The sequence below is a fragment of the Leptonychotes weddellii genome, chromosome 6, assembly GCF_054177405.1.
Source record: "Leptonychotes weddellii isolate Sample4059 chromosome 6, ASM5417740v2, whole genome shotgun sequence".
Lineage (NCBI taxonomy): Eukaryota > Metazoa > Chordata > Mammalia > Carnivora > Phocidae > Leptonychotes > Leptonychotes weddellii.
In genome coordinates, this window is record NC_138374.1 from 116,350,152 (window position 1) to 116,374,094 (window position 23,943).

A 23,943-nucleotide genomic window follows, 5' to 3' on the forward strand; every position below is an offset into this window, starting at 1 on the left:
AGGCACCCCAGGCTGGAAAGAAGACCCGCGAAGGTACAAAGGATGGGGCACCCCTGAGCCAACCCCACCCCCGTCCCCTTTTCTCCAATTCCTAGGCTCAAACCACAAGCTAGGACCCGGGCTCCATCTCTCTCTGGGAGATGGGCAGGGTCCAGCCTGATGGGGCCAGAACAGGCTGTGGAGTAGTCCGACCCTTCCTCTCTCGACCACAGAAGAGATCTTATTTTCCCCTCCTCTAGACTCTCCGGTTTCTGCTCTGCATTTTCCACTCATACCCTGCCCCATACATACTGGTACATTTGATTCACAGATGCTTGTTCTTCTCACCTAAATTCAGGGGTCTTCTTTTTTTTCTTAAAAGATTATTTATTTATTTATTTATTTATTTGACAGGGAGAGCATAAGCAGGGGGAGCGGCAGGCAGAGGGAGATGGGGGAAGCAGGCTCCCCACTGAGTAGGGAGCCCGCCGCGGGGCTCGATCCCTGGATCCTGGGACCGACCGAGCCACCCAGGTGCCCCTCAATGGTCTTTAAGGGCACAAGCTAGACTGCGCTTGTCTGAGACCCCACGTGGACAGGACTCCCTAGCATGTTCCTTCGTTGTGAGGTCTTTGAGGCTACTGGCAGCCTCCTCCTCCTCTCCAGAGTCCCCTTTCTTCCTGCTTCTCTCCTCCCCTGTCCTTAGCAAATTGGTGTTTCCATGAGGAATGTAGCTTAAAACCTGAGGAACTACCAACACAAGGCCCCAGTGCCCGTGAGCTAGCGTAGCTGGTCCCAGACATCAAAAGCCTGTGTTAGAAAAGCCTGGGTGAGCCCCGGCTTCCTGTTCCCCGAGCGTTCCCCGTCTCCTCTGGCGTACTCCGAAACGGTTTGTACCAGCGAGGGGGAGGGCTACTGGCCCAGTGGGCCAGGTTCAATGTTCTGGCGGCAGACAGGCTGACATTGATGGTTGACTGGTGGTTCTTATTTGCTTTTTCCCACATCCCACACACACAAGCAGACACTAAAAGCCTCTGGGCCATGCCTGTTCCAGTGTGAGAGAAATTAGAGAAGTAAACTCTGTGTGTGTGTGTGTGTGTGTGTTTACAGTCTTGAAATTGAATTGGAAGTATCAGTATAAACTCGCAATGTGTTTACGTTTTAAAAAAATTTCCCAGCTTTATCCACTGGAAAGGCCTAAATCCAGTGACATACCCAGTAATGGGCACCCCTGTAGCAGATCTTATCTCTAAAAACCTTACCCCACAAAAAGCAATCAGAGACCCTTAGAAGAAATAGCTCCTTCCGAGTCTGTAGCAGGAAATACACAAGATAAGCCTGGACATCTAGTCATGCCCGAAAGCAAAGAAGCTCTCAAGGACCAAATAAGATGGTGTCAAAAGGACTCAGAAATCAACTTGGGGCCGCCTGGGTGGCTCAGTTGTTAAGCGTCTGCCTTCGGCTCAGGTCATGGTCCCAGAGTCCTGGGATCGAGCCCCACATCGGGCTCCCTGCTCAGCGGAGAGCCTGCTTCTCCCTCTCCCTCTGCCTGCTGCTCACCCTGCTTGTGCTCTCTCTCTCTCACTCTCTCTCTCTCTGTGTCAAATAAATAAATTAAAAAAAAATCTTTAAAAAAAAAAGAAATCAACTTGAAGAGGCTCCCACTGGCCGACAGTAGGAGTGATACAGGCATGAATAACATCTGCAAAGGACCAAAGCACATCAAATATGTCTAAATCCATTAACACATAATGACACTAAGGGAACAGACCTCTCCGGCATCATCAGGGAAGTTAGGGAATCCATTCATTATTTTGAAAACTGGTAAATACAAGGAAAGAGTCAAGCACTTTTTGAAGAAATATAATTTTCCACTGCCTATGAGATAATGGGTATAAGTAAAGATATCAGTGACTACTAACAACAAAAAAGAAAGACAAGCAGACATTACGTGCTCCCTTCTAAGGAAGTACACACATCTATTAGGTATTCTTACAAAAACAAACAAATCAAATCTGATCTGGTCTCTGACTTTAATTTCCAATTTACAGAAAATACAGGGGCAGTAACATGTGACATGTCACTCTGGGAATGTAATCCGCAAAACGTAGATGATCTATAGGAAAACAACCCAGTTTCTTTAACAAATGACAAGGAAAAAAAATGAAAACTGCGGAGGTACCTGCGGATTACGAGAGATCTAGGAGACACATCAACCAACTGGAACATCTGGAACTTATTTAGGTTCCAATTTGAGCAAAAACTATACAAAATTATGGGACAGGGAAATGTGAACACTAGATGTTTGATTACACTAAGAAATTATTTTTTGGTCTGATCATAGTAATGTGGCTATGTATTTTTTGTTTGAAAGTCCTTATCTTGTAGAAAAACCTTCTGAGGGCGCCTGGGTGGCTCAGCTGGTTAAGCGACTGCCTTCGGCTCAGGTCATGATCCTGGAGTCCCGGGATCGAGTCCCGCATCGGGCTCCCTGCTCAATGGGGAGTCTGCTTCACCCTCTGACCATCTCCCCTCTTATGCTCTTTCTCACTCTCTCTCTCTAAAATAAATAAATAAAATCTTAAAAAAAAAACCATTCTGAAGTACTCAAGAATGAAGTATGAATGAATGGAATGAAATCTGCTTCAAAATTATGTAGGAGTATAGAGAGCTATTGTTAAATGAGTTAAATATTTAAAGGCCTGTGTCCTTATGATGGGACAATCAAATCTGAATCTAATCAAGCCTCTGGATCTTGTCACCAGCTCAAAGGGAAAAAAGGAGAGAAAGAGGAACATCTTCAATAACACTGAGGATACAGTAACCCGATATAGAATATGGGCAATTCTGGAGGAAAACATGACTCTTTCTTCACAAATGCATGGCAAAAAATAAATAAGTAAATAAATAAATAAAAAGAGGGAAATTGTTACAGTTGAAAAGAAACCAGAGACATGGCCGCTAGACACGATTTATCTTGGTTGGATCTTGATTTGAACAAACCAACTGTGAAATGCCATTTTTTGAGCAATTGGAGAAAATTATATATGGATTGGGTAATCAGTGATAATAAGGAATTGCTGTTTGTTGGATATGTTCATGGTACTGTGATTAACTTGCTAAAAAGTCCTACTTCTTAAAACACACGCTGAAGTATTTACAGGTGAAATGAAATTGTGTCTGCCATATGCTTTAACAATTTAACAGTGGGGAGGGAGAGTAGATAAAATGGCAGAATGTTAGTAATTGTTAAAATTGGGTTCATTGTACCAGGCTCATTATTCATCTATGTTTGAAATTTTCCATAATAAAAAGTTAAATATAGAACATTTTTTTTTTAAAGATTTTATTTATTTATTTGACAGAGAGATAGCGAGAGCAGGAACACAAGCAGGGGGAGTGGGAGAGGGAGAAGCAGGCTTCCCGCCGAGCAGGGAGCCCGATGTGGGACTCGATCCCAGGACCCTGGGATCATGACCTGAGCCGAAGGCAGACGCTTAACGACTGAGCCACCCAGGTGCCCAAATATAGAACATTTTAAAGATTTTATTTATTTATTTGAGAGAGCACAAACTGGGGGGGGGTCGGGGGGGAGGAAGAGAGGGACAAGCAGACCCCCCGCTGAGCTCCAGGACCCTGAGATCATGACCTGAGCCGAAGTCAGACGCCCAACTGACTGAGCCACCCAGGCACCCCCCACCTTTTTAAAGATTGTATTTATTTAGAATAAAATATAGAACTTTTTTTTTTTTAAAGATTTTATTTATTTATTTGAGAGAGAGAGAATGAGAGAGTACACGAGAGGGGGGAGGGTCAGAGGGAGAAGCAGGCTCCCTGCCGAGCAAGGAGCCCGATGCGGGACTCGATCCTGGGACTCCAGGATCATGACCTGAGCTGAAGGCAGTCGCTTAACCAACTGAGCCACCCAGGCACCCAAAATATAGAACATTTTAAAAATAAAGCTAGTCCTTTAAAAAAAATTTTTTTTTTAATTTATTTAAGTAATCTCTGCACCCAGTGTGGAGCGCAAACTCCCGACCCCAAGATCAGGAGTCACATGCTCTAACCACTGAGCCAGGCAGGTGCCCCAAATAAAAAGCTAGTCCTGCACATGGTGTTAACTGTATGGACCACAAGAATCCGGAATGGGAAGGCCAGCCAAGTCTGGAAGGGTGAGCGAGGTGGCATGGCAGGGAACACTCTGAATCTGACCTAAGCCTGGCAGGAAGGGTGAAGGAGACAGGAACCAAGGCTCAGTGATGTTGAAATCCTAGCCTACACGTGCCAGGTTCCTTCCTACTTCGTATTGCTGTAGTTGATCGAGGGTGCTTGTTCCAGCTTTTTGGCCACATTGTGAGCCCTTTGAGAAGGAAAATGTCCCCACTCTCCTGCACTCCGTGTTTTTCCTGCCCCCCTACCCCCAAATTCCCAAACAAACTCTCTAATCCAAGGGGTAGCACATCCAAGCCCAATCGCCAAACATTGGACGAGTACTGGTCTATGGCTCCATCTGCTGGTGACACTGGGAACTGAAACTGCCCAAACAGGGTCCCTATTGAGAAGGAAGCTGAGGGTAATTTGAGAGAGATCTGAGCCTTCCCCATCAGGAAAGATAAACACAAGCCAAAGAAACATATAAGAAGCCTTTAATTTCATCACCATAAACATTATACTCTGATTGCTCACATACAGTATAAAATATTTACTCCACTAAATAAATAAGACATAACATTATTGCAAACGGCACTTAAACCCCCCAGAGATAAGACTTCCTTAGCCCAGGCAGGGGGTACTCCTGAGTTTCTGTGCGAGATTCCCCAAGCACAGGTATGCCCTGGGGGCGGAGACGGATAAGAGCTCAAGGAGCCACATTCCGTGCTTCTTTCTGGTCCTGCAACAGCCCCAGTCTCCCTGTGGAGCCAGGTAGGGAAAGGTGGGGGGTGGGCAGCTCCTTCATCAGCCCTGCCCTTAGAGAGAGCAGAGGGGAGTGGGGGTGGGGGGCAGGCTGGGCGAAGAGAGGAGGGGAGGCTAGGGAGGCTGCTGAGACCTGGAGCCCCACCCTCCACTTACCCCCAGCTCCCCCCGCCTTGGGTAACAGGATTTGGGATATCAGCTGGGTAAGCAGAGCTTCCAAGCTCCTCGGTTAGGCAGTTTTGGGACCAGACCAATCACCCAAGGGAAGACGATTCTGGCACTGCTCAGCCCAATAAACCAGCCATCTCCCGGGGCCCACCGGGGATCTCACCTCTTAGACACCGAGATGGCAGAGCTGGGAATTGATACCCCTCTACTTAGTTAAATAAATAAGTTAAATATTTAAAGGCCTGTGTCCCTATGATGGCAACACAGTGGCCAACAAGCCATGTCCTGCTAAAACGTAGTTGTGGGGGGATGGGAGAAAGGCGGTGCTGTGCTGCTATGCGGCCAGGGGGCTTCCTCTCTCCCCACCGGACTCTTACCCACAAATAACTTTCATATTCTCAAATCCTGCGGAGTTTCACACTAGAAACTTCCATGCAAGAGCAACATGGAGGGAATCTATAGGATAAGGGGGCTTGGAGGTGAGACACCAGATGGTTGAGGTTACTCGCTCTCCAAATCCCTTCTCTGGCTAAGTCTTGACCAGGACACTAGCTGTTAACCCTGCCTGGGTAATCCCCCTGCAGCGTCCTGCATTCCAGTGCATGGAGCTAATGAAATGCCCTACCCTTCTGGCCTCCCTGTAGAAGTCCAGACTGAAGCCTGTCTGGACCAACAGTCAGCCAGCCCTGAAGACTGGAGAGAGAGAGAGAGAGAGAGAGAGAGAGAGAGAAGCCCCAGGCCCCGACCTGCGCAGCTCTGCACCTCACCACCACGCGGTGGCAGCAGAGAGCCACACCACTTTGGCAGCAACAGAAACTGGAAGGCTGGGAGGCCCCTGAGCCGGAGAGGGGGTGGGGGAGGGCCTGCGACCCTCCCTCAGTGGGCCAGAAAGGACTCTACACCGAGTATTTGGCCAAGTCGCTCTTATCAAATACCACCTGTGTAGCAAAATAAATGGCCACCAAACCAAGGCCCGCGGCCGACACCATGTAGGCAGTGACAGACTGGCTGAGCTGAACAATGGAGCCCATAAACAGGGACGGGGCCACCTGGGACAGCAGGAAGGCACTGTCCAGGATGGCGAGGTCCAGGCAGATGCCCCGGCCCGGAATGACCCTGGCCTCAGGCGGCTCGCCCACCACCACACGTATGGAGCTGTCGCAGGTGGGGGCCCCACACAGCACAGGAGGAGAAGGGAGGAGGCTGCTACCTCCAGCCCCCATGTGTCCGTTGGGGAAGGGGGATCCGGTCTTGGGGCCCGGTGGAAAGCTGGGCGTCAGGCTGTCCGCGCCGGTACTGCTCCCGGCATCTCCTCGGTATTTGGGCAGGAAAACCTGGGAGGGGGGGACAAGGATAGGTAGGAATCCAAGCATAGGACCCCCCAGCTCTGAGAACAGCCCCTGGCATTCACGCCGGGGGCTGGAAGAAACCAGGCAACGGGCCTGCATGACAACTGTGCAGCAGGTCAGAAAACCAAGCAGACCCTCCTTGGTCCGGGTCTAGTTAGGACGCCCCACAGGGGCAGGGGATGGGGAGGGGACAGATCTGAATTCAGAAGTCTAGGTCTCCTCTAGCCTCTGCTGGAAGCAGTAAGTGGCAGACAAACTCCGACTGCAGGTCAGGAAGAGAACAGAACCGCAAGGTAAAGGAAGAAGACAGAATGAAGACAGGTGAGAAGAGAGATGTGTAAGAACAGAGGAACAAAATCCAAAGCTGGGGCCCTGATGGCCCAAACCCCCACACAGGCTCTCTTAACCCTCCTACTTCCTGCCCCCCCCCACCACCACTTCGCCCTGGGAGAGCCGCCTCAACCTCGCAGAGAGAGGCTCTGCTCTTACTGAGGTCCCAGGCCCCTACTGTGAGGTCCATGGCCCCAGAATGAGGGCAGGGAAGGCCCACAGGACTCAGCCTGGAGGAAGAGAGGAGCGAGAAGAATCTTCCAGACTCCTTTAGCCTAGCTGTGCTAATGTTGAAGCCCTTCTTACTTCCTACTCACTATATGCCTTAGATCAGGGTAGCCTGCCCCTGCCCAGAAGCCCCTATTTCAGGATAGGGCCAGAATTCATCCCCCCATCCCTGTGCCTGCTAGTGCCCCACATGGAAGGGCTCTTGAGTTGGCTACGCTAGAACTGGGACCTGTGGTGGAGCTCAGAAGGGAAGCCTACAGCTCTTGGTGCAGCCAGAAGGAGGCAAGGCAAGTACACACTGTGTACGGGGCCAAGTGTGCCACCAGTGGGCCTCCCAGGCCCTGTCCTCCCTGCCTGCCACCCCCTCAAGAGGCCCCTAGGGCTAGACAAGCTCGGCAGTCCGAGGGGAGGACCTGTCCGGCCACGCTCCCCGAAGCGAGTGGGTATGCCCACGCCTGGCCTCTGGACACCAGCCCCCAAGCCCCCAGCCGGGGCGGCACCAGAATGGAGGCTGATGAAGGTTATCAGTGTGCTGACAGGGGCCTCGGGGACCAGACTACCCCAACCAAAACCCTGGCCCCTCCCTCCACACCCCCCACCCCTGCAGCTACCTATTCAATTACCCACCTCCTAGCTAGCTATTTCTCTGCTACATCACTCATGCCCTCCAAGGGGCAGCCACATCCTCCCTATTGTTTGCAAGCTCTCTGAGGGCAGGCCTGCGTCTCCTCCCTCAGGACACCCCAACCTCTTACCCTCCGGGCAGAGCTCTGGACCCAGGGCTGAGCTCACTGAGGCCAGCGAAGGGCACAAGGGCGACTACACAGCTTTGGTCAGGAGGCTGCCCACAGAACGGGGCCCCCGGAGGGGCTGGCTGGTGTGGGGCCAAGCAGGAAGGAGGCCCCCAACTTACAGTGGCCAGGCGAGCGGTGTCAGGCGCGTCAGGCTCAGAGATCCGCCGTGGGGGCGGGGGAAGGGGACGGAGGCAAAGGTGTGAGGCAGGAAAAGAAAAGAGAGAATTAGGCAGAAAAAGAAGATAAACCAGAAAGAGAAGGGGTAGTGAGGAGCCTTCCCCATCTTGGAGAACAAAGCAGCACAGGGGTCGGTCACAATGCCCCTCCCTGAATAAAGAGAGCTGTCGCCGACACCAGACCACCCCCACTCACCGGCTGCTGAAGCCAGGTGCCCCAGAGGTCATCGGACCCAGCCCCACCCCCCCATCCCCTCCCCACGCCCCGCCTCTGCCTAGAACCACCCAGCCCAGACTGAGGGCTTCCGCTAGCCTGATTCTTCAGGATTCCCAAAGAAGGATTTTAGCATTTCCTGCAATCATCCACTCAAGTGCTTTATAGTCCTGACACCAGGAAGTCATTCCCAGAATCTAATCTACATCCTCCTTCCGCAGCCCACGTCTCTGGCCCTGGGCTACATGGGCTTCCTCTCGCATCAAAGAATGACTTCTCCCATACGTCTCTGGCCCGACAACCGATCCGTTCGGGGCTCCTCCGTCTCCCCTCCACCCCCGCTCCACCCAGCGGCCAGTGTGAGTACCTGCTTCTCGCGGTGGTAGAGGGAGGCTAGCGTGTAGGGCAGGATCTGCAGGGCCGAGAAGGTGAAGCCGGTGAGGGCGGCCGACGCGGTCACCACGGCCACGCTGCGCGACAGGCACATGGTGCCGGCAGCAACAGGGAAGGCCGCCACGCTGGCCAGGTAGACGGCCCGGGTGCCGAATCGCTGCACCAGCCGGTCCATGACCAGAGAGAAGAGCAGGGAGATGGCGCACTGCAGGAAGAGCCCCAGGCTGCCCATCCGGACCCCTGCGGGGTGGGGTAGGAGAGGAAGTCAGCCCCGGAGCAGGAAGAGGCCCGATACACCCGGAGAGGGCTCAGAACCGGGGGCACCTGCCGTCCAAGCCTCGCTGTGTGGACCAGAGCTGCTCGCCCGCATCATCCCCATCCGGCTGCAGCAGCCCGAGCCGAGGCTCTTCCACTGCCCTTAGACGACGTGGCCAAAGCCTCTGGCTAAGGGCACAAGAAGACGTTCTATGGGCTTTTTTGGGGGGCCTGGCCTAGTGCTCGGCTCTCTAAGAGGGTGTGAGGGAACACCAAGACAGCTCTGCCGTGGGCCCCGGGACAGAGCTCGGGACGGCCTGAGCTGAAGGTCTGGCCCGGGAACGTGGCGAGTCAACAGCGGGTGCAGAAGGCACACTGAAGTTGGGGCCAGGCGGACCGGAGACCCGGCCCTGACTGCCCTACTCCCCCTGTTCCTCAACTAAGCTTAGCCTTTTCTTCTGGCAAATGGGGGCAATGACTCTGAGCAAACTCTCCGCGGCCCAAGGCTCTGTGGAGACGGGGCCCATTGTCCTGACAGGGAAATCGGGAACCCAGACGCACAGCTACAGGCCGGCACACACGGCGGGCTGTCCCCGGGGGGGGGGCGGGGATCTCTCACAGCGCCCCCCCCCACCGCTGCTGAGGCCTTACCTTCATCATAGTGTCTCCGGGCCTCGGTGCCCGGCTCGGCCCGGGGCACCCCCTGGTACAGCCCCTCGCCTACAAAGTCCGTGTAGAAGAGCGTGAAGGTCATGAACGCCATCCAGCTGCACAGCTCGGCCACGAAGAGTCTGCGCAGGGTGCGAGGCACACGGCAGCAGAGCTGGTGCAGCCGGGGAAAGAGGGCGCCCAGGTTCCGGAAAGCCAGGCGGGTGCGGCACGGCCAGCAGTGTGGCCCCGAGGGGACCACCAGCCCTTCCGCCACCTCGGCCGGACCCAGCACTGCCTCCTCGGCCACGAACAGTGTGGCCGCCACACAGGTGAGGAAGATGAGGGTGAGCAGGCCAAAGAGGCACTCTTCCTGGGTGCCCAGGTAGGGGGCCAGGGCACTGGCGTCCCAGTCGATTGCAGGCAGGAGGTAGCCCAGGCAGCCCCCGAGGCTGATCATGAAGGCATAGACGGAGAAGGCCTGGCGACAGTGGTCTGGGTCCCGGAAGAGGTCAGAGAGCAGGGCCTCCAGCGGGGTGAAGCAAACCTGGCCGCAGAAGTCCAGCAGCCCCACCCCCAGGATCAGCAGGGCCAGCTCCAGGGGCCTGGTGTCCGGGCACAGCAGCCCCGCCAGCCAGCCGGCCCTCGGGATGAGGAAGAGGCTCAGCAGGACGCCCAGGGACAGGGCCCAGATGAAGGGCCTTCGGCGACCATAGCGCCCACGCCAGTGGTCACTGGCCGAGCCTAGGAGTGGGACCGAGACGAGGCCCAGCACTGGACCGATGCCTGCAGGAAGGACACGTCGTATGAGCCGGAGGGGCCGTGGGGAAGGGGGACCAAGCTCCTGGACAAGGACGGAAATGACCACGATCCTGTCCCATGCAGGACCCCCCTCCGTGCTGGAAACAGTGCAGAGTATATCACAGACTCTAGTTTAGTCCTCACAGCTAGGATCACTAACGCCCCAGCTTAAGATGGGCAAACTGATGCACCAAACAACTGGTAAGTGAGCCTTGAGCACAGGCACCCAGGTGGGGGTGGGGGGCAAGAGGCAGAGTTTCAACAGGCAGTCCGACCCCAGAGCCTGTGATCCTGGGAGCCACCCCAGGGTGACCACTTGCCTTCTGTGGCTTTTGCAGAACACATCTGCAGTCAGGGGCCCACTCCGGGCCCTAGGGGTAAGAAAGAGCCCTGGCTGGGAGACCCCGATCCTAGTAATCAGTAGCTAGCCCTCCAGCCTGGCTAAGTCACCCAACCGCTCATTGGCCTCCAGGACCTCTTCTGTGAGACGGGGGACCCCAAAGGCTGTTGCAAGGATTAAACGAGTAACAGAAATTAGAACGGGCCGGACAAAGGTGAAGAGCAGTGTCTCCCATGCGCCCGGCATCGTGCAGGGGTCTGGGGTATGGAGGTGACCACGGACTGTCCCTGTGCTCTTTCCCTGTTGGGCGGCGCCCCTGCCCCGCCCCAGCCCACCGCGCCCCCTCCGCCCAGCAGTGCCCACCCGCCGGCTCCACGGGCTCCGGAAGGGCGGCAGCCACCTCTCCCGCTTTGGGCAGAGGCACTGTGGGCCTGCCTCCTGGGTGTCGTGGCTCTGGAGCAGGAGGGAAGGAGGATGTGGCGACTCACCCAGCACCATGGTCATGAACTTCTCCTCGACCCCCACTTCCAGCAGCAAGGGCGGCACGTACGTGATGCCGGCGGCCAGGCACACCTCCAGGCCGAAGGTCAGCAGGTTGACCAGCAGCAGCTGGGCTTTCCGATGCCGCAGCAGGCGGCCGGCCCACAGCCTCTGCGCCATGGCGGGCCTCACTCGCTCCACAGCTGCCGATGCTCAGCCCCGCTCCGGACGCCCGGGCCTCTCCTCCTCGCCGCCACCAACCGCCCCAGCCTCGGCTGGGAGCCCATGTCTGCCAGCCTCCCGTGCAGGTCGGGCTCCTCAGCCCGCGCTAAACGCTGGTGGTCGCGGGCTGCCTCGGTGGGGACATAGCTCATCCCTGGGATCCTGGGAGGACAGGGACAATCAAACCCAGCCTGTGAAATCCTGGCAACCAGGCCTCCAGGATTCGCGCTGAGTTCTCTGAATCCTGTTCACTCCCAGGCTGACGACCGTGCCACCCCTTACTGCCAATCAGGAAATGCATGTTAATATTAGCCTAAGGCTGACATAACTAATAAGGTAAATATGATTTCTAAACCTCAGCACACTCCAGAGCCAAACAGATGTCCGTTTTTCTCTGTTTTGGAATATCTTTGCCATTGCCCTTGCCTGCTGGTAGGGGGGAAAAAAAAGAAAAATCAAACCACCTGAATTCCCAGTTCCCCAGGCCCTGTTATCAAGGTGCCCCTGGAGACCCTCTGCCAGGCCTGGTGTGTTTGCTTCCTCTCTCCACGTCCCAAAGCTGGGCTGTTCAATTCCCCTTTGTTAGGAGTAGCACTTCCTATGCGGCGCTGCCTGGCCACAAGCCATGTTGCACCAGAACCCAAGCCACCAGAACCCGAGCCCCCAAGGACAAGGACAAGGGGGGGAGGGCGGGGAGGCTGTGGTTTGTTTGTTGGGTTGGGTTTTAACCTGTCACTGAAACCACTTAAAGAGGGCTCGCCTGGAGGAACCTCGGCCTGCAAACCTCTCCCTGGAGTTTCTCTCCGCGCTCAACGTTCGTGGGGAAGAAACATTCCCACGTGTACTGCCCAAGTGTCACGGGATGGTGGGGCCTGTTCCCAGGTCCCTGCCTCACAGGGGCACAAAACGGCACCAGCTGGTGGCAACCGTAATGACCCCGGTGACCCGGGGCTGGCAGGAGGCCCCACCACTTTCCCGGCAGCCTTTCTCTGCTCCCCAAACGGCTCCATTCTCAGCAGAGAAGTCCCCGCGGCCCTCCCTGCTAGGCCTGCCTCCTGTGCATAGAGATCCGACTGGGGGAGCCCCCACCCTGCGCCCCCCACCCCCAGGCAATCGGCATCCAGGTCTTGCTTCCTGACAACAGGACCCAACACAGTTTGCTCTGTTTAGGGGTGACCACAAAAGAGGGAAAATCAAGTCAGCCACGAAGAGGAGTATAGAAGGTGGGCCTTCGTGAGAAAAGGCAAGAGTCCCCTAACTTGTCATTCATCCCAAAGACGTGACGACAGAGCTTCATGCCACTCCTGGCTGGAGTCTGGACTGCCTTCACACCCATAAATGCGTGGAAGGGCACTGCTCAAGGGCATGGCCCACAGTCCAGAGGGCCCCCATCCCTGGCCCCTCCCCCACCCGGCACCCTCAGCCCTCCTTCACTCCCCTCCAATCTCAGCATCTCATCATCCGCCACTTCAACTTCTTTTCAAGTAACACTCAGCCTCCCAGGGCCTTGTGTGCTACAAAGCATGTGGTAGGTGCTCTCTGAAATATGGCACAGAGAAATCAGATGGCCACCAATCCAGGGTAAGATGTGTTTGTCCCATAACCACTTTCCAAGCCTTTGCAGCTGGCAGACCAGAAAGGAAGGCTGGGCAACCAGCAGCCTCCTCCCCAAAGTTCTGCTCAGACCCAGACCATCCACTTTGGGAAAGGGCATGGACTCCTATGGGGGTGGCATGGGGAGGAGTGTAAAATACTGGCCCACGGGGCCCCTAAAGGGGCTGGGAGGGGGCCACACGTCAGTCTGAGCCAAGCCCCTCCCCTGCCACAGCATCCCCCACAAGGAAGGCAGGAGCATGCACACAGACCAAGATAAGGGTACTCTCCAGCCTGGAGGGAGGGGTTCTGGGTCAAAAGGCTTCCAGCCCATTCTACTCCCCACCCTCAGTCTGGCAAGGCCCTAGACACTCACCTGCTGTGGGTAAAGCAACCAGATCCTCCCTGAGCAAACAGACTGTCAGACCCAGACTCACCCACAACCTGCCCACATTCCCAAACTCCTGTTGCACCCTGTGGTTTCAAGTGAATTGGAGCTCTGCAGCAAAACACTCATCACCCCCCTGCCTCCTTCGCTTCCCTAGCCCAGCCCCCTGCTCCCAGGAAGAGGCAGGACACCCTCCTTAGCCCATGAGAAAGACAAGAAGACGAAAGGGGGTGAAGAGAGGAATTTCCCTTCATCCTCCTTCAGTCCAGATAGCCCATTAGCTGCCTCTCTCTCCCGCCGTCCCCCTGCCCCCTCCCCGGCTGCTGTACCAGGTAACTGGGGGCTGGGCCAGGTGAAGAATTCACTGAAAGGAGTTGGGAAGGAGGTGGGCAGGCTCCAAGCCCAGCTCGGTGCCCCTCTCTTCTTAGGTTGCTAAGCCCGTCCTCCCTCTTTTGACTTCTACTGTGCCCCAAGGTCCAGGGCCCTCTTGCCACCCCTAGAGTGGATTCTTCCCAGCCCAGAACTGCCCAAGGAAGTCCCGCACTCCCGGACCTTCCCCAGAGCCCCAGTCTCACCCACGACATCCCCACTCTGGGGTCCTCAAGGGGGAAGGCACCACAAAGGACACCCACAGCGCTAACCGGCCACCTACCGGCACCTCGGGGTGCGATCACAGAAGCCCACGCCCTGCCCGGTGCCCAGGCCCAGAGGGGCGGGGGAGCAAGCGGTTCCCACACCCCACACCCCTTCGTGGCCACCACTCCCTCCTGCAGTCTGGGGGCACGCTGCCCACCAAAGCCTCTAAGTGACGGATGACTGCCCGCACCCATTTGGGGGCACCCCCTTGTCTTCCTCAGGGATGCAGCCAACCGAGCTCAAGTCACCTCAGTACCCTCCGCTGTCAGAGGAGCTTCTGACTCAAATCCTCCTGTCCCACTGCTCCCAGAGCACTTGGCCTGTCTGGCAAACAGAAGATCAACCTGAAGAGCCGGCCTCCAGGGGCTCACCTGGTAGGGAAGTGGAGGTACCGAAAGCGGGGAGTGTGGCCTGACCTCCCGCAAAGACAGCAGCCTTGGGGAGGACAAGTCCCTCTCAAGTTCCAAGTATCTGTCCTCCAATGACAGGACAGCAAGAAGGCTGGAAGAAACCCAAGTCCTCCAGGAACCTCCATGGAGCTCTGCCCCAGGCCATCTTTCCTCATCCCCGGGGAGCAGAACCCAAGCACACTGGGCCCGGTCAGCGAGCCCAGCCCCAGAGAGCAGGAGCCCTGTGGGCAACCCTCCCAACCCTCCAGCGCCCACCCTCGCGCAAGGGGCCTGGGAAACGTCTACCCATAGAATGCGTGGCTGAAAGCAGCGTGGGGGTGGGGGTGGGCGGTGGAAGAGATGGGAAAGACCGAAGGGGCTCCCATCCCCACCCCCACTCAGGAAACCCTGGCCAGACCCCCAGAGGGGGCAACTCCTGAAGTTTCAAAGGTGGTGAGGGGACGGCACAGGCCTTCGGGCCGGGATGCCCCACGTTGGGTTAGGCCACAGGCGAGCACGGGGCAATGAAACTGAGCAGCGAGAACAAACTTGGCCTGAACATTCTCCAAAATTCAAAAGACCGAGTGAAGGAGGTGGGAGGAAAGGCGAGAGCCCACTTCTGGTAGCTCCCTACGGGAAGGGAGGGTCAGAGGGACGCATAAAGAGGCCTTTGAGGGCTTTCAAAGGGGCGGCTGCCACCCTCACGCCCGAGGTGGAGCTGGGGGGAGCGGATTCCCTCTGCTGACAGACAGAGGCCGGAGGAGCCGGGCTGGGGGCAGCCCCGCCGCGGGCCAGTGTCAGGCAGCAATTCTATGGGCTCTTTATGCAGGCCGGCGTCCCCCCACCCCGCCCAGGCACATCAAACGCCGCGGCCCCCACCCTGACCCCAGCAGCTCGGCGACCCTGCGTCCTCCCTCCACACTCACAAAGCTGGCCCGGCTTTCTCACACGCTCCTCTACCCTTCACAGCCCCCAGGCGGCCCCTCCCGCAGAGAAGGAAACCGGGTGGGGGGGTTCCCTCCAGGAATAATGACTCAGCTGCAGAAAGGGGGTGGGGTCACTCTTGGCCAATCTCCCCAACACACACCCCACGGGAGGCTGCCGGGAGGGCGGGTGAGGAGAAACCCCCAGGTGGAGGCTACGAGGCTGCAGAAAGGGGGGGGACCCCCATTCCTCCACACCGGCCTGGATCCTAGGATCTCATGCCACGTTGAGCTCTCCCCAGGCCCTCTAGGTTGGGGGCAGGGAAGAGGGCTGAGGGCTCACCAGCCCCGCATCCCTGTGACCCAACCCCTTGCCTCAGTCCCAGAGGACCAATGTCCTTGGCCTTACGCGGTGAAACCTAGCACACTGCACTCCCGAAATGAGCTCTGCCCTCGTGGGGCCCTGGGGCGCCCCAGAAAGAGGCAGTGCTGGCCAGCCAGGAGACCTGAAAAGGAGCATCCTTGTGAGGCAGTCACTCCCATTACAGCCCCCGGTCGGAGGGGGTCGGGGACCTGGGCACCTGGGGGGGGCGGGGGGATGCGCACAGGAGGAGACTGCGCCCGGTTTGTGCCTTCCTACCCACATTCAGTCTTTGATTCTCGGGCTCAAACTTCCAAAGAAGTGAGGGTCTGCTCTCCCCGCCACGCCACGCTGTAAAAAAGGCAGTGATCTGCAGAAATACCCCAGGCCCACGCTTTGCAGGGCTCCCCCAGACACCTGAACACTCTGCTCAGAATGCAGCCTCTCCACCTCGAGGGAACTGTCAGAAAGAAGAAGGGCTGGACAGAGGGGAGGAGGACCCCACCCCCGCCCCCACCCCAGACTCGCTCCCTAGCTGCTGCCTCCCCCAGGGCCCAGAGGCCAGGGATTTGGAGTTCGCCCTGCTGCGCTGCCTTTTCTTCACTCGGACTGGAAGCCTTCTGCTTAGCAGCTTGTCAGAGAGAGTGAGGGGGCTGCAGGCCCAGACACAAAGGGGGATTAGGGAGAAACCTCTGGGCCTGCAGAGTAATCCATCAAACTCTCTCCCGGCCGCCAGCACCGGCCTCTTCCCACTCAATTCCCCTTCCAGCTGCCGCAGGCCCCCCACCCCCTCCGGCTCCTGAGCCCTGTCACTTCGGGCAGCACAGAGAATCCCAGGCCCTGGGGGGCAGAGGGGGCACACCGCAGACACTGGGAAAGGGGCAATGGCTCCCTCCCCCCACTCACCCCCAATGTGTGAAAACCCAACAGGTGGCAGTGGCTTGGAGGAAAGTTGCTTTTGTTGCCCTGTCTGAGAGCTCCAGCCCAGCTTCTGAAAGGAAACAAATGTGAAGAGGTTGGGGGGAGGGGAGGGGAAAGGGCGGGGCGGGCAGTCCCCAGGAGCCCACTCTCTTCTCCCCACCCCTCTGCAATCCAGTGACCGGAGTTCTGGGGCTGGTCTGACCCTCACCTTGGCCGGCCTAAGTGGAGGTGAAGCACCTTCCCAAGGGGTCACCTGGCAATCCCATAGCGACACACATCTGACTCCGGGCGGTGACCTCCCAGACTTCCTTTCTGAGAACAGTGGCGACCCAAGGTCACACTGGGTCACCTTGACCAAGTGCCCTCCGAACCAAGTGCCCTCTTCACCCTGGAGCTCTCTTCTACCCCAGGGGCCACCAGCCTCTTCACCCTGGCGGGTTCAGCAGCGAGCCCCTGGTGGTGGCAGCCCGATCCGGGTCTGCGTGTGCCAACTCCCCCACTCAGGTGACCTGGGTAGGGGCCCTCCCGATCCCGCATGAGGCGGGTACCACGAGTACACCCATTTGCCAGGCGAGGACACGGAAATGAATACGATCCACCCCCTGGAGACAGCTTGCGCAAGTTCCTGGCGGCCCCTCCCCAGCCCAGAAACCTGGCAGAGGGCTCTCTCCATCCCAAACAGCAGCAGCAGAGATTAGAGGGGGGCGGCTAGCGGCCTTTCTTCTCCGGTAGCATTCCCCACACCCTCGAGCCGCCCACACCAGCACTCTCGCCCCTTTGGCGCCCCGCCCCCGGAGGCAAGAGGAATGCCAGGAATGTAAATGCTTCCCCAGGTGCTGGCCCCAACAGGTGAGGAGAGGTCACTGCGGGGACCTGCCCAGGGGCTGAGGCACCCAGTGGAGGGTGGAATCTACCTCCCACGGTTCTGAGACAACGGCGGGTCCCACCCCCAGGGACAGGAATCATAGTGGCTGACACCCGTTAACTGTCCAGAAGGTATCTGGCGTGAGCTGGATACCTGACATACCTCTCTCTCCAATTCCAACCGTTCAAAAATGCTGCCAAGTGCTCTGAACTGGGAACCAGGACAGTCCAGTCCAGTTCCAGTGGCTTTTGCTGCTGTGGAGCCTGGACAAGCCGTTTTACACACGCACACGCACACACACACCCCTACCATGGACTCACACATGTAAGATGAGAACTAGCCTACATACCGTCTAAGGTTCTTTACAACCGTACAGCTAAGTGATCTCACACCCACCTGCCCCCCCACCCCACTCCCTCCCCCAGCCTCAGGTACAGTGCTCTCCCTGGACAGGTGCCTACTAAGTGCTCACTGCCAAGGCCACATGGCACTGGGGAGGGGGGTTTCATAGCCTTCTATGATAGAGAGGCCCCGGGGAACCAGGTGGAGAAGGGCTCCCCAGGTGCACTTACCCCATCCTCCACCTGCCAACACACTGCTGAAGTACAACAGAGTGCCAGGGGTTAGTGGCCCCCTGAAACCGAGCCAAGTAACCGAGACATCTGAGGGCAGAGTTGCCCTCTTCCCTACTCCCTCCCAGAACTGGACTCCAATTTCCGGGCAGAAATTGGTAAATTCTTTCTCTACTTGGGCCACAATAAAGGGTTCCCTACAAAGTGGGGTAGCGGTACCAAGAAATCCCTTGGTCCAGGGTGGGCAGGAGAATGGGGAGCTTGGCACAGCCTCCAGGCTGCTGGAAAGTTCTCTCCCCCTGCTGCCTTCTCAGTTCCTACCGCCCCTGTGAAGTGAAACCTGAACAGCCTCCCTCCTAGTGAATTTGAACTTTGCCAGTCAGCCAGGCCGGGCAGCTCTCCCCATCCTGCACAGCCAACCCTTGCCCCCTTCCTGCAGACTGGCCTCCCTTAGGAGGTGCAAGCACACAGAAAAGAGGCAGGGGATGGAGGGTCTGGACAGACCTACCGATGAGCAGAACCTCGGGCTGAGAGTAGGAGCAGGATGCTGGTCCTAGCTCTGCGATGTCCCACCTCTAAGGTCTCGAATTCAAGGGTCTCTCGGGCCCTTTCAGCCCTGATATCCTACGGTCTGTGACCAGTTCTATTTATCATCAGAGGGCTCTGAGCCAGAGCCAGCCCTATGGAAATGTGTTCTCAAAACCCCAGTCACTCAGTAGTGAGCAGGGTGCAAGGGGTTTCAAAAAAGGACTCTTTTATTAAAGAGTCCTAGTTTGCCCACCCTTGGAGGAAGTATGCCTCAGTGCATGCAACCTAAGCTCCCCCAAAGGAATGTCAAAGAGCTCTAAAACTAACTCGCTCACTCACTCACCCACCCACCCATCCAACACTCGCTGAGATCCAATTGCGGGCAAGCCCACCGTGAAGGTGCTGGGGATGTGGAGATAATGCCTGCAGCCCCCTTTGGCAGTGCTAAGACATAAGTCCCTAGAGTTGCGGGCCTAAGGTGTAGGGCATGATCAGCTCTCCCAGGGGTTCCTGGAGGAAGAAGCCATGTTGCGGAACCTTGAGCAGGTCGAAACTATGCAGAAAAGGGCAAATATCCACAAAGCACAGCCACTGGAGCCTGGCACTTCTACACACACCTCCCTCTCCTTCTGGCCCCTCCCCGGTGAGGCATGGTGGAAAGAACACCAGACCCCAAATCATGCCAATGAGTTTCGATCTCAGATCTGGCCCCAAGATGGGGGAATTTATCAGTGCTGGACCTGATTTTCCTTCCCAAGTATTGCCATGCTCCAGTTACTTCCTCCGGATGCCTCCTCATTCCCCTGATCCCTGTCCAGCTCAAGTCCCGTATCTCCTCTAGGGCTCCCTAGAACCCAAGCCGTCAAGGATCCCCCCTTTCAGGGATGCCCGGGTGGCTCAGTCGGTTAAGCGCTGTCTTCGGCTCAGGTCTCAAGCCTTGCATCCAGCTCCTTGCTCACTGGGGAGCCTGCTTCTCCCTCTCCTTCTGCCTGCCGCTCCCCCTCCTTGTGCTCTCTCTCTGTCAAATAAATAGATACAATATTAAAAAAAAAAAAAAAGGATCCCCTCTTTCCTCCAAATCTTGCTGCGCTCAACAGGCAGCCCTCAGGGTTGCATACTGCCAGTGGTCCTTCTGGCCTCTTTCCCCACCCCCCTGCCCCACTAGCCCTCAGCTCCCGGAAGGCAAGGACCACAGTCCCCGTCCAGGACCTAGAAGGGCGAGTGCTCAACAGAAGACTTTCCAGGCGAGGCTGAATCAGGATTCCGGTCTGATGCAACGTGACCAGCCTGCCAGGGATCCAGGCAGGGCCACACTCGAGGTAACTGGGTGCTCAGCTCTTTCCAGCGCCAGGAGTGGGAAACTAGATTGTCACATCCCTAGGGATGGGTTGTGTGGTTCCAGCTCGGAAACTATTTGTGCCAGCTCAAAGGATACTCGAGATTAGAGGTTGGGGTGAGACATAACAAAGAGCATTCGGGAAGGAGGGACTTGTCTCTGGCTGGCTGCTCCTGAGGGCAACTATCCGGCTGGGCATTGGGTCTGGCCTGAAATTGGTGACTGAGGGTCCAGGGGACCAGAGGCTGGTCTCCAACCCCTTTCTTGCTGGCTCATCCCAGCTTCCCAGAGAGAGTGGTCTCCAGAATTAACAAAGAAGAAGGGAACAACCACGCACTGAGCACCTGGCCTGTGCAGGCACTTTGCAAAACATGCCTATCTCATGTAATCCTCACTGTAACCTTGCAAGGTGAAAATACCATCCTCTCCATTTTACAGACTCAGACACCACGGCCAACAGGTGAGGCAGGCCCGTCTCCGATATAAGAGGCGAGAAGCCCTACAAGTCATTCAGGGTCAGTGGCAAAACTGGACTTCTTCCCATGGAGGAGGAAACACAGACCTCATAGTAGGAAAAGGGATTAAACAGGAAGTTCTGGCCAGATATCAGGACCATCCCGTGATGGCTCGGTCAGCCCTCGCCCCCCCAGCAGGGACACTTAATACACTAGACAAAGCTCCACACGGCAGCTCTGATGCTGGGGGTCAAGTGCCATCAGCATTCGAGATGCTGGGCCTGGTACCAACTGGTCCAGCCTCTGTCCTTGCTGTCCAGCAAACAGGGCCTCTGACTATTCAAAGAAAGCCAGGCTGGGTTTTTCTTCTGGCTATCAGAAAGCAATGCAGCCCAAGGGCTGGGGCGGAGGGGTGGGGGTGGGGGGGCAGACAGAGCAGACCCCCGACTTCAGTATGCCCCCTCCTCCTCATATAGTTTCCCTAAAAATCACAGCAAATAACCCTTCTGCATAGAAGCCTCTTAATCTTTCAAGATACATATTCACCTCTATTACCTCCTGGTATTCTCTTCCACCTTGAGGAGACAGGCAGGGCATGGGTTTCTGGACTGATTAAAAAACAAGTCACACACAGTATTGAGGGAGGAGAGACCAGGATGTCCAGTCCTGGTGTGTTCTTTGCACTAGACCACAGGTTCAACACCAAGTAGGTCATTCACAGTTTACATATAGTTACATATGGTCTAATTCCCCGGCTCAGAAACTCTGGTTTCTAAGCATAAACCACAAAGACCGCCTCCATTGTCACCAAATAACAGCCGCTGACATTGATCAGGCTCTTTTTACACACCCCTGCTGTGCTTGAGCTTCACCTGCATCTGCTCCTTTAATCCTCACAATACGGTGAGGTGGGTACTATTATCCTCATCTTATAGTGGAGGAAGGTGAAGCACAGAGAAGTGAGGTAACTTGTGCAAGAGGAAATGGGGTTGAAATTCGGGCACCTGGGTGCTGGAGGCCAGTCTATTCACTAGTCATGCAGACTCCCCAAGGTCCGGGAGACCTTGCTCCCAAAGATACAAGAGCAGAACCCAAGCAGAGAGTCCCAGGCTAGGGGCTGCTGTCCATTCGGTCCTGGGTGATAGACACAGTAAGTACTAGCTAACGTTTATTGACCACTTATTACCTAAGGCACAAAGTCCAGTGCTCTGTATGCATGATTTAATAAAGCTCTACACTTTTCATATTTTACATATTACACATACAATCAGCTATTTATATTTAAGAAACAAAAAAAGGTACAGGGCACCTGGCCCCGGAAGAGCATGCAACTCTTGATCTCGGGGTCCTGAGTTTGAGCCCCAAATTGGGTGTAGAGCTTACCTAAATAAATTGATTAATTAATTTAAAAAAGAGCTGTAACGTATTATCATTATTATTATCAGCTCCATTGTGCAGCCAGGGATACGGAGGCTTTGAAGACGTTCAGTAACTTGCCCAACATTCCACAGCGAGTAGAACAGCCAGGATAGAAAGCCTGTCTTTCTGCCCATCTAGGTCCTTACCCATAATGCTGTGTTGTCGGGCTCTAATGGTCCAAATGATAGTACTTAATCTCACCTTCCGAGTCCTCAGACCATCCCCACCCTTCTGCCTTGTTCCTCCAGAGCCCTGCCCAGGCTGAGAGGGGGGACGCCACACCATCCCGCCACCACCTAGTGGCCTGGAAGGACCTGGGTGGGCCACCAAGAATCACTGAGCGGTTCCTCCTCCCCCGCCCCCTCCGGGATAACCCGAGAGCCAGGAGGGACAGGGGAGTTCACCACACCCTGCATGAGTACCCAGGGAAACTTCCCCTCACACACCCCACACACATACTCCAACTGGGGCTTGTATGTCCACAGCTGTACATTCAGCCACAGCTGTATTTTTCTCTTCAGACTCATCCTGCTGACTCAAGCTCCATTTTTCTGAGCACTTTTAGAAAAACAGAGTCCTGGCTCTATGACAGGCCTGGGGGGAGGAGATAAGGGAGGAATGAGGGGATGGGACCCATCCAACAGAAGGGCCTGTGACCTCAAATACCGGGGCACTCCCTCCCTAGGAGAAGCTGCTCTGTGCATTTCCCCAGGCTTCCCTTCCAGCCTGTCCCTCCTGGGCTCTCCCCTCCCTATCCCATTGTGCCAGTCCACTCCCCAAGCCTTGGGCAGGTGAGCCCCACAGCAAGGCTGTCTCGTTCTGAAAGGAGATCTGCTAGGTGCATCAGGAAAGGCAGCCAGAGGCCCCCCAGGGCCTGACCCCCACCCCTGAGCAAGGCTTCCAGGAGCGCAATAAGGGTGGCTCTGGGCCCCGGGGCACGGGCTATGCCCGGCTGCAGGCTGCAGGGCAGCAAAACAGCAGCTGGGCTATTCTTAGTGTCCGCTCCACTGGGATCAGGTCTGTGTAACAGCTGAAGGGCAAGTCCTCACCAGGTACCCCTGGTGCCAAACCCCTCCCTAGCCCCAACTCTGGCCCCTGGAGAAAGGAGGAAGCAGGGTGGCAGGAGTAGCCCGGGGGGAGGAGGAAAAGCTGAGCAAGTCAAGAGTGTCTGTGAGGAAGATGGAAGCTGATTCAGAGGTCAAGGGCAAAAGCAAGTCACAGGGGCGTTCCTGCGCTTGAGGGGAACAGGAGACTATGGGAAGGACTGGCTCTCACTCCGGAGAAACGCCGCAGGTCCCCGGGAGCTTCTCCAGGAGGCCATGCGGCTGCCTAAGCCCAGAGCCCCGAGAAGCCATAGCGGATGCCCAGGTACCATCTCATCACACCTGTTTGCTGATCTCTGCATTGTCACCTTCCCTACCTGAGGGCCCCGGGAGGCGCGGAGAAAAGGGCCTCTCCTTTTCTCCCCCCGCGCCCCGAAGGATGACCGAGGCGGCGGAGCAGGGGGCAGAGGAACCCACACACCTTCACACTCCAGCCTCAACTCTCTGCCCAGAGCCCGGCCCCAAGACTAACGTCCGAGAGCGCTCGGTCACCTCTCCCGCCCTCCGTAACCCCGCACTCCAGCCCAAGCAAGCTGGCCGGAGCCCGGGGACCCCGCGGCATCCCGGCCGCCGGCCCCCTTCCCGGCTCCCCAGCCCCGGACTGTGCGCGCCGCGGTGACTCATCCCGTCCCTTTCCGGTGAAGCGGAGACAAGGGAAGAAAATAAATGCAACTTTCCAAAGAAAACTCTGACGCTGAAGCTGCAACGGGAGCGAGCGGCCGGTCCGCCCGCCGTCTGCCCGGTCCGGGGCTCCCGGGAGGGCCCGCTCCCCGCCCACCCGCCGCCCGGCGCGGGACAGCGGGGGGACCCGGCGCTCCAGCCCAGCCCGCCCTCCGCGGAAGAAAGCCCCGCTCCGCGGGGACCGAGCGGCAGGACAGGGGGGCGCGCCCGGGGCCCGCCACCTCCCCCGAGAGTCTCGCGGGGCGCAGAACACGCCACCCCGCAGAGCTCGGCCGCGCGGCGCCGCTCCCTCCCCCGCGCCGGGGGTCCCCTCCCCTCCCCCGGGAGAAGAGGGGGCGCGCGCCTACCTGGCCGAGGCGTGCGGCTGTCACCCGGGGCCGGCGCGTGCGAGCCCGTCCCCCCGCCCCCCCACCCCGCCTCCTCCCAATGCGCGCCAGCCGGCCGCTTTTAAATCTCCAGGTTGCTCGGCGGGGGGAGAGAGC

The 23,943-nt window shown here is 56.9% G+C and overlaps 1 protein-coding gene and 1 long non-coding RNA gene across 4 annotated transcripts; one reads left to right on the forward strand and one right to left on the reverse strand.

The window, feature by feature from the left end:
* Positions 1-4,609: 4,609 nt before the first annotated feature.
* Positions 4,610-23,943, reverse strand: SLC45A3 (solute carrier family 45 member 3). Of its 3 annotated transcripts, XM_081825110.1 has the most exons (6): positions 23,809-23,904; positions 16,488-16,572; positions 11,078-11,453; positions 9,452-10,234; positions 8,520-8,785; positions 4,610-6,395 (listed from the first exon to the last, which is right to left on the reverse strand). In XM_081825110.1, exons 3-6 carry the CDS (start codon positions 11,247-11,249, stop codon positions 5,958-5,960), a joined length of 1,659 nt encoding a protein of 552 aa, XP_081681236.1. In that variant the 5' UTR covers positions 11,250-11,453; positions 16,488-16,572; positions 23,809-23,904; the 3' UTR covers positions 4,610-5,957. The 3 variants fall into 3 exon arrangements, with proteins under 3 accessions (XP_081681236.1, XP_081681235.1, XP_006737098.1); XM_081825109.1 differs by lacking the exon at positions 16,488-16,572 and having other exon boundaries at positions 23,809-23,943; XM_006737035.3 differs by lacking the exons at positions 16,488-16,572; positions 23,809-23,904 and having other exon boundaries at positions 11,078-12,685.
* Positions 10,227-11,751, forward strand: LOC145722353 (uncharacterized). Its single transcript, XR_014146563.1, has 2 exons — positions 10,227-10,450; positions 10,722-11,751. It is a non-coding gene; the product is annotated as an uncharacterized LOC145722353 (long non-coding RNA).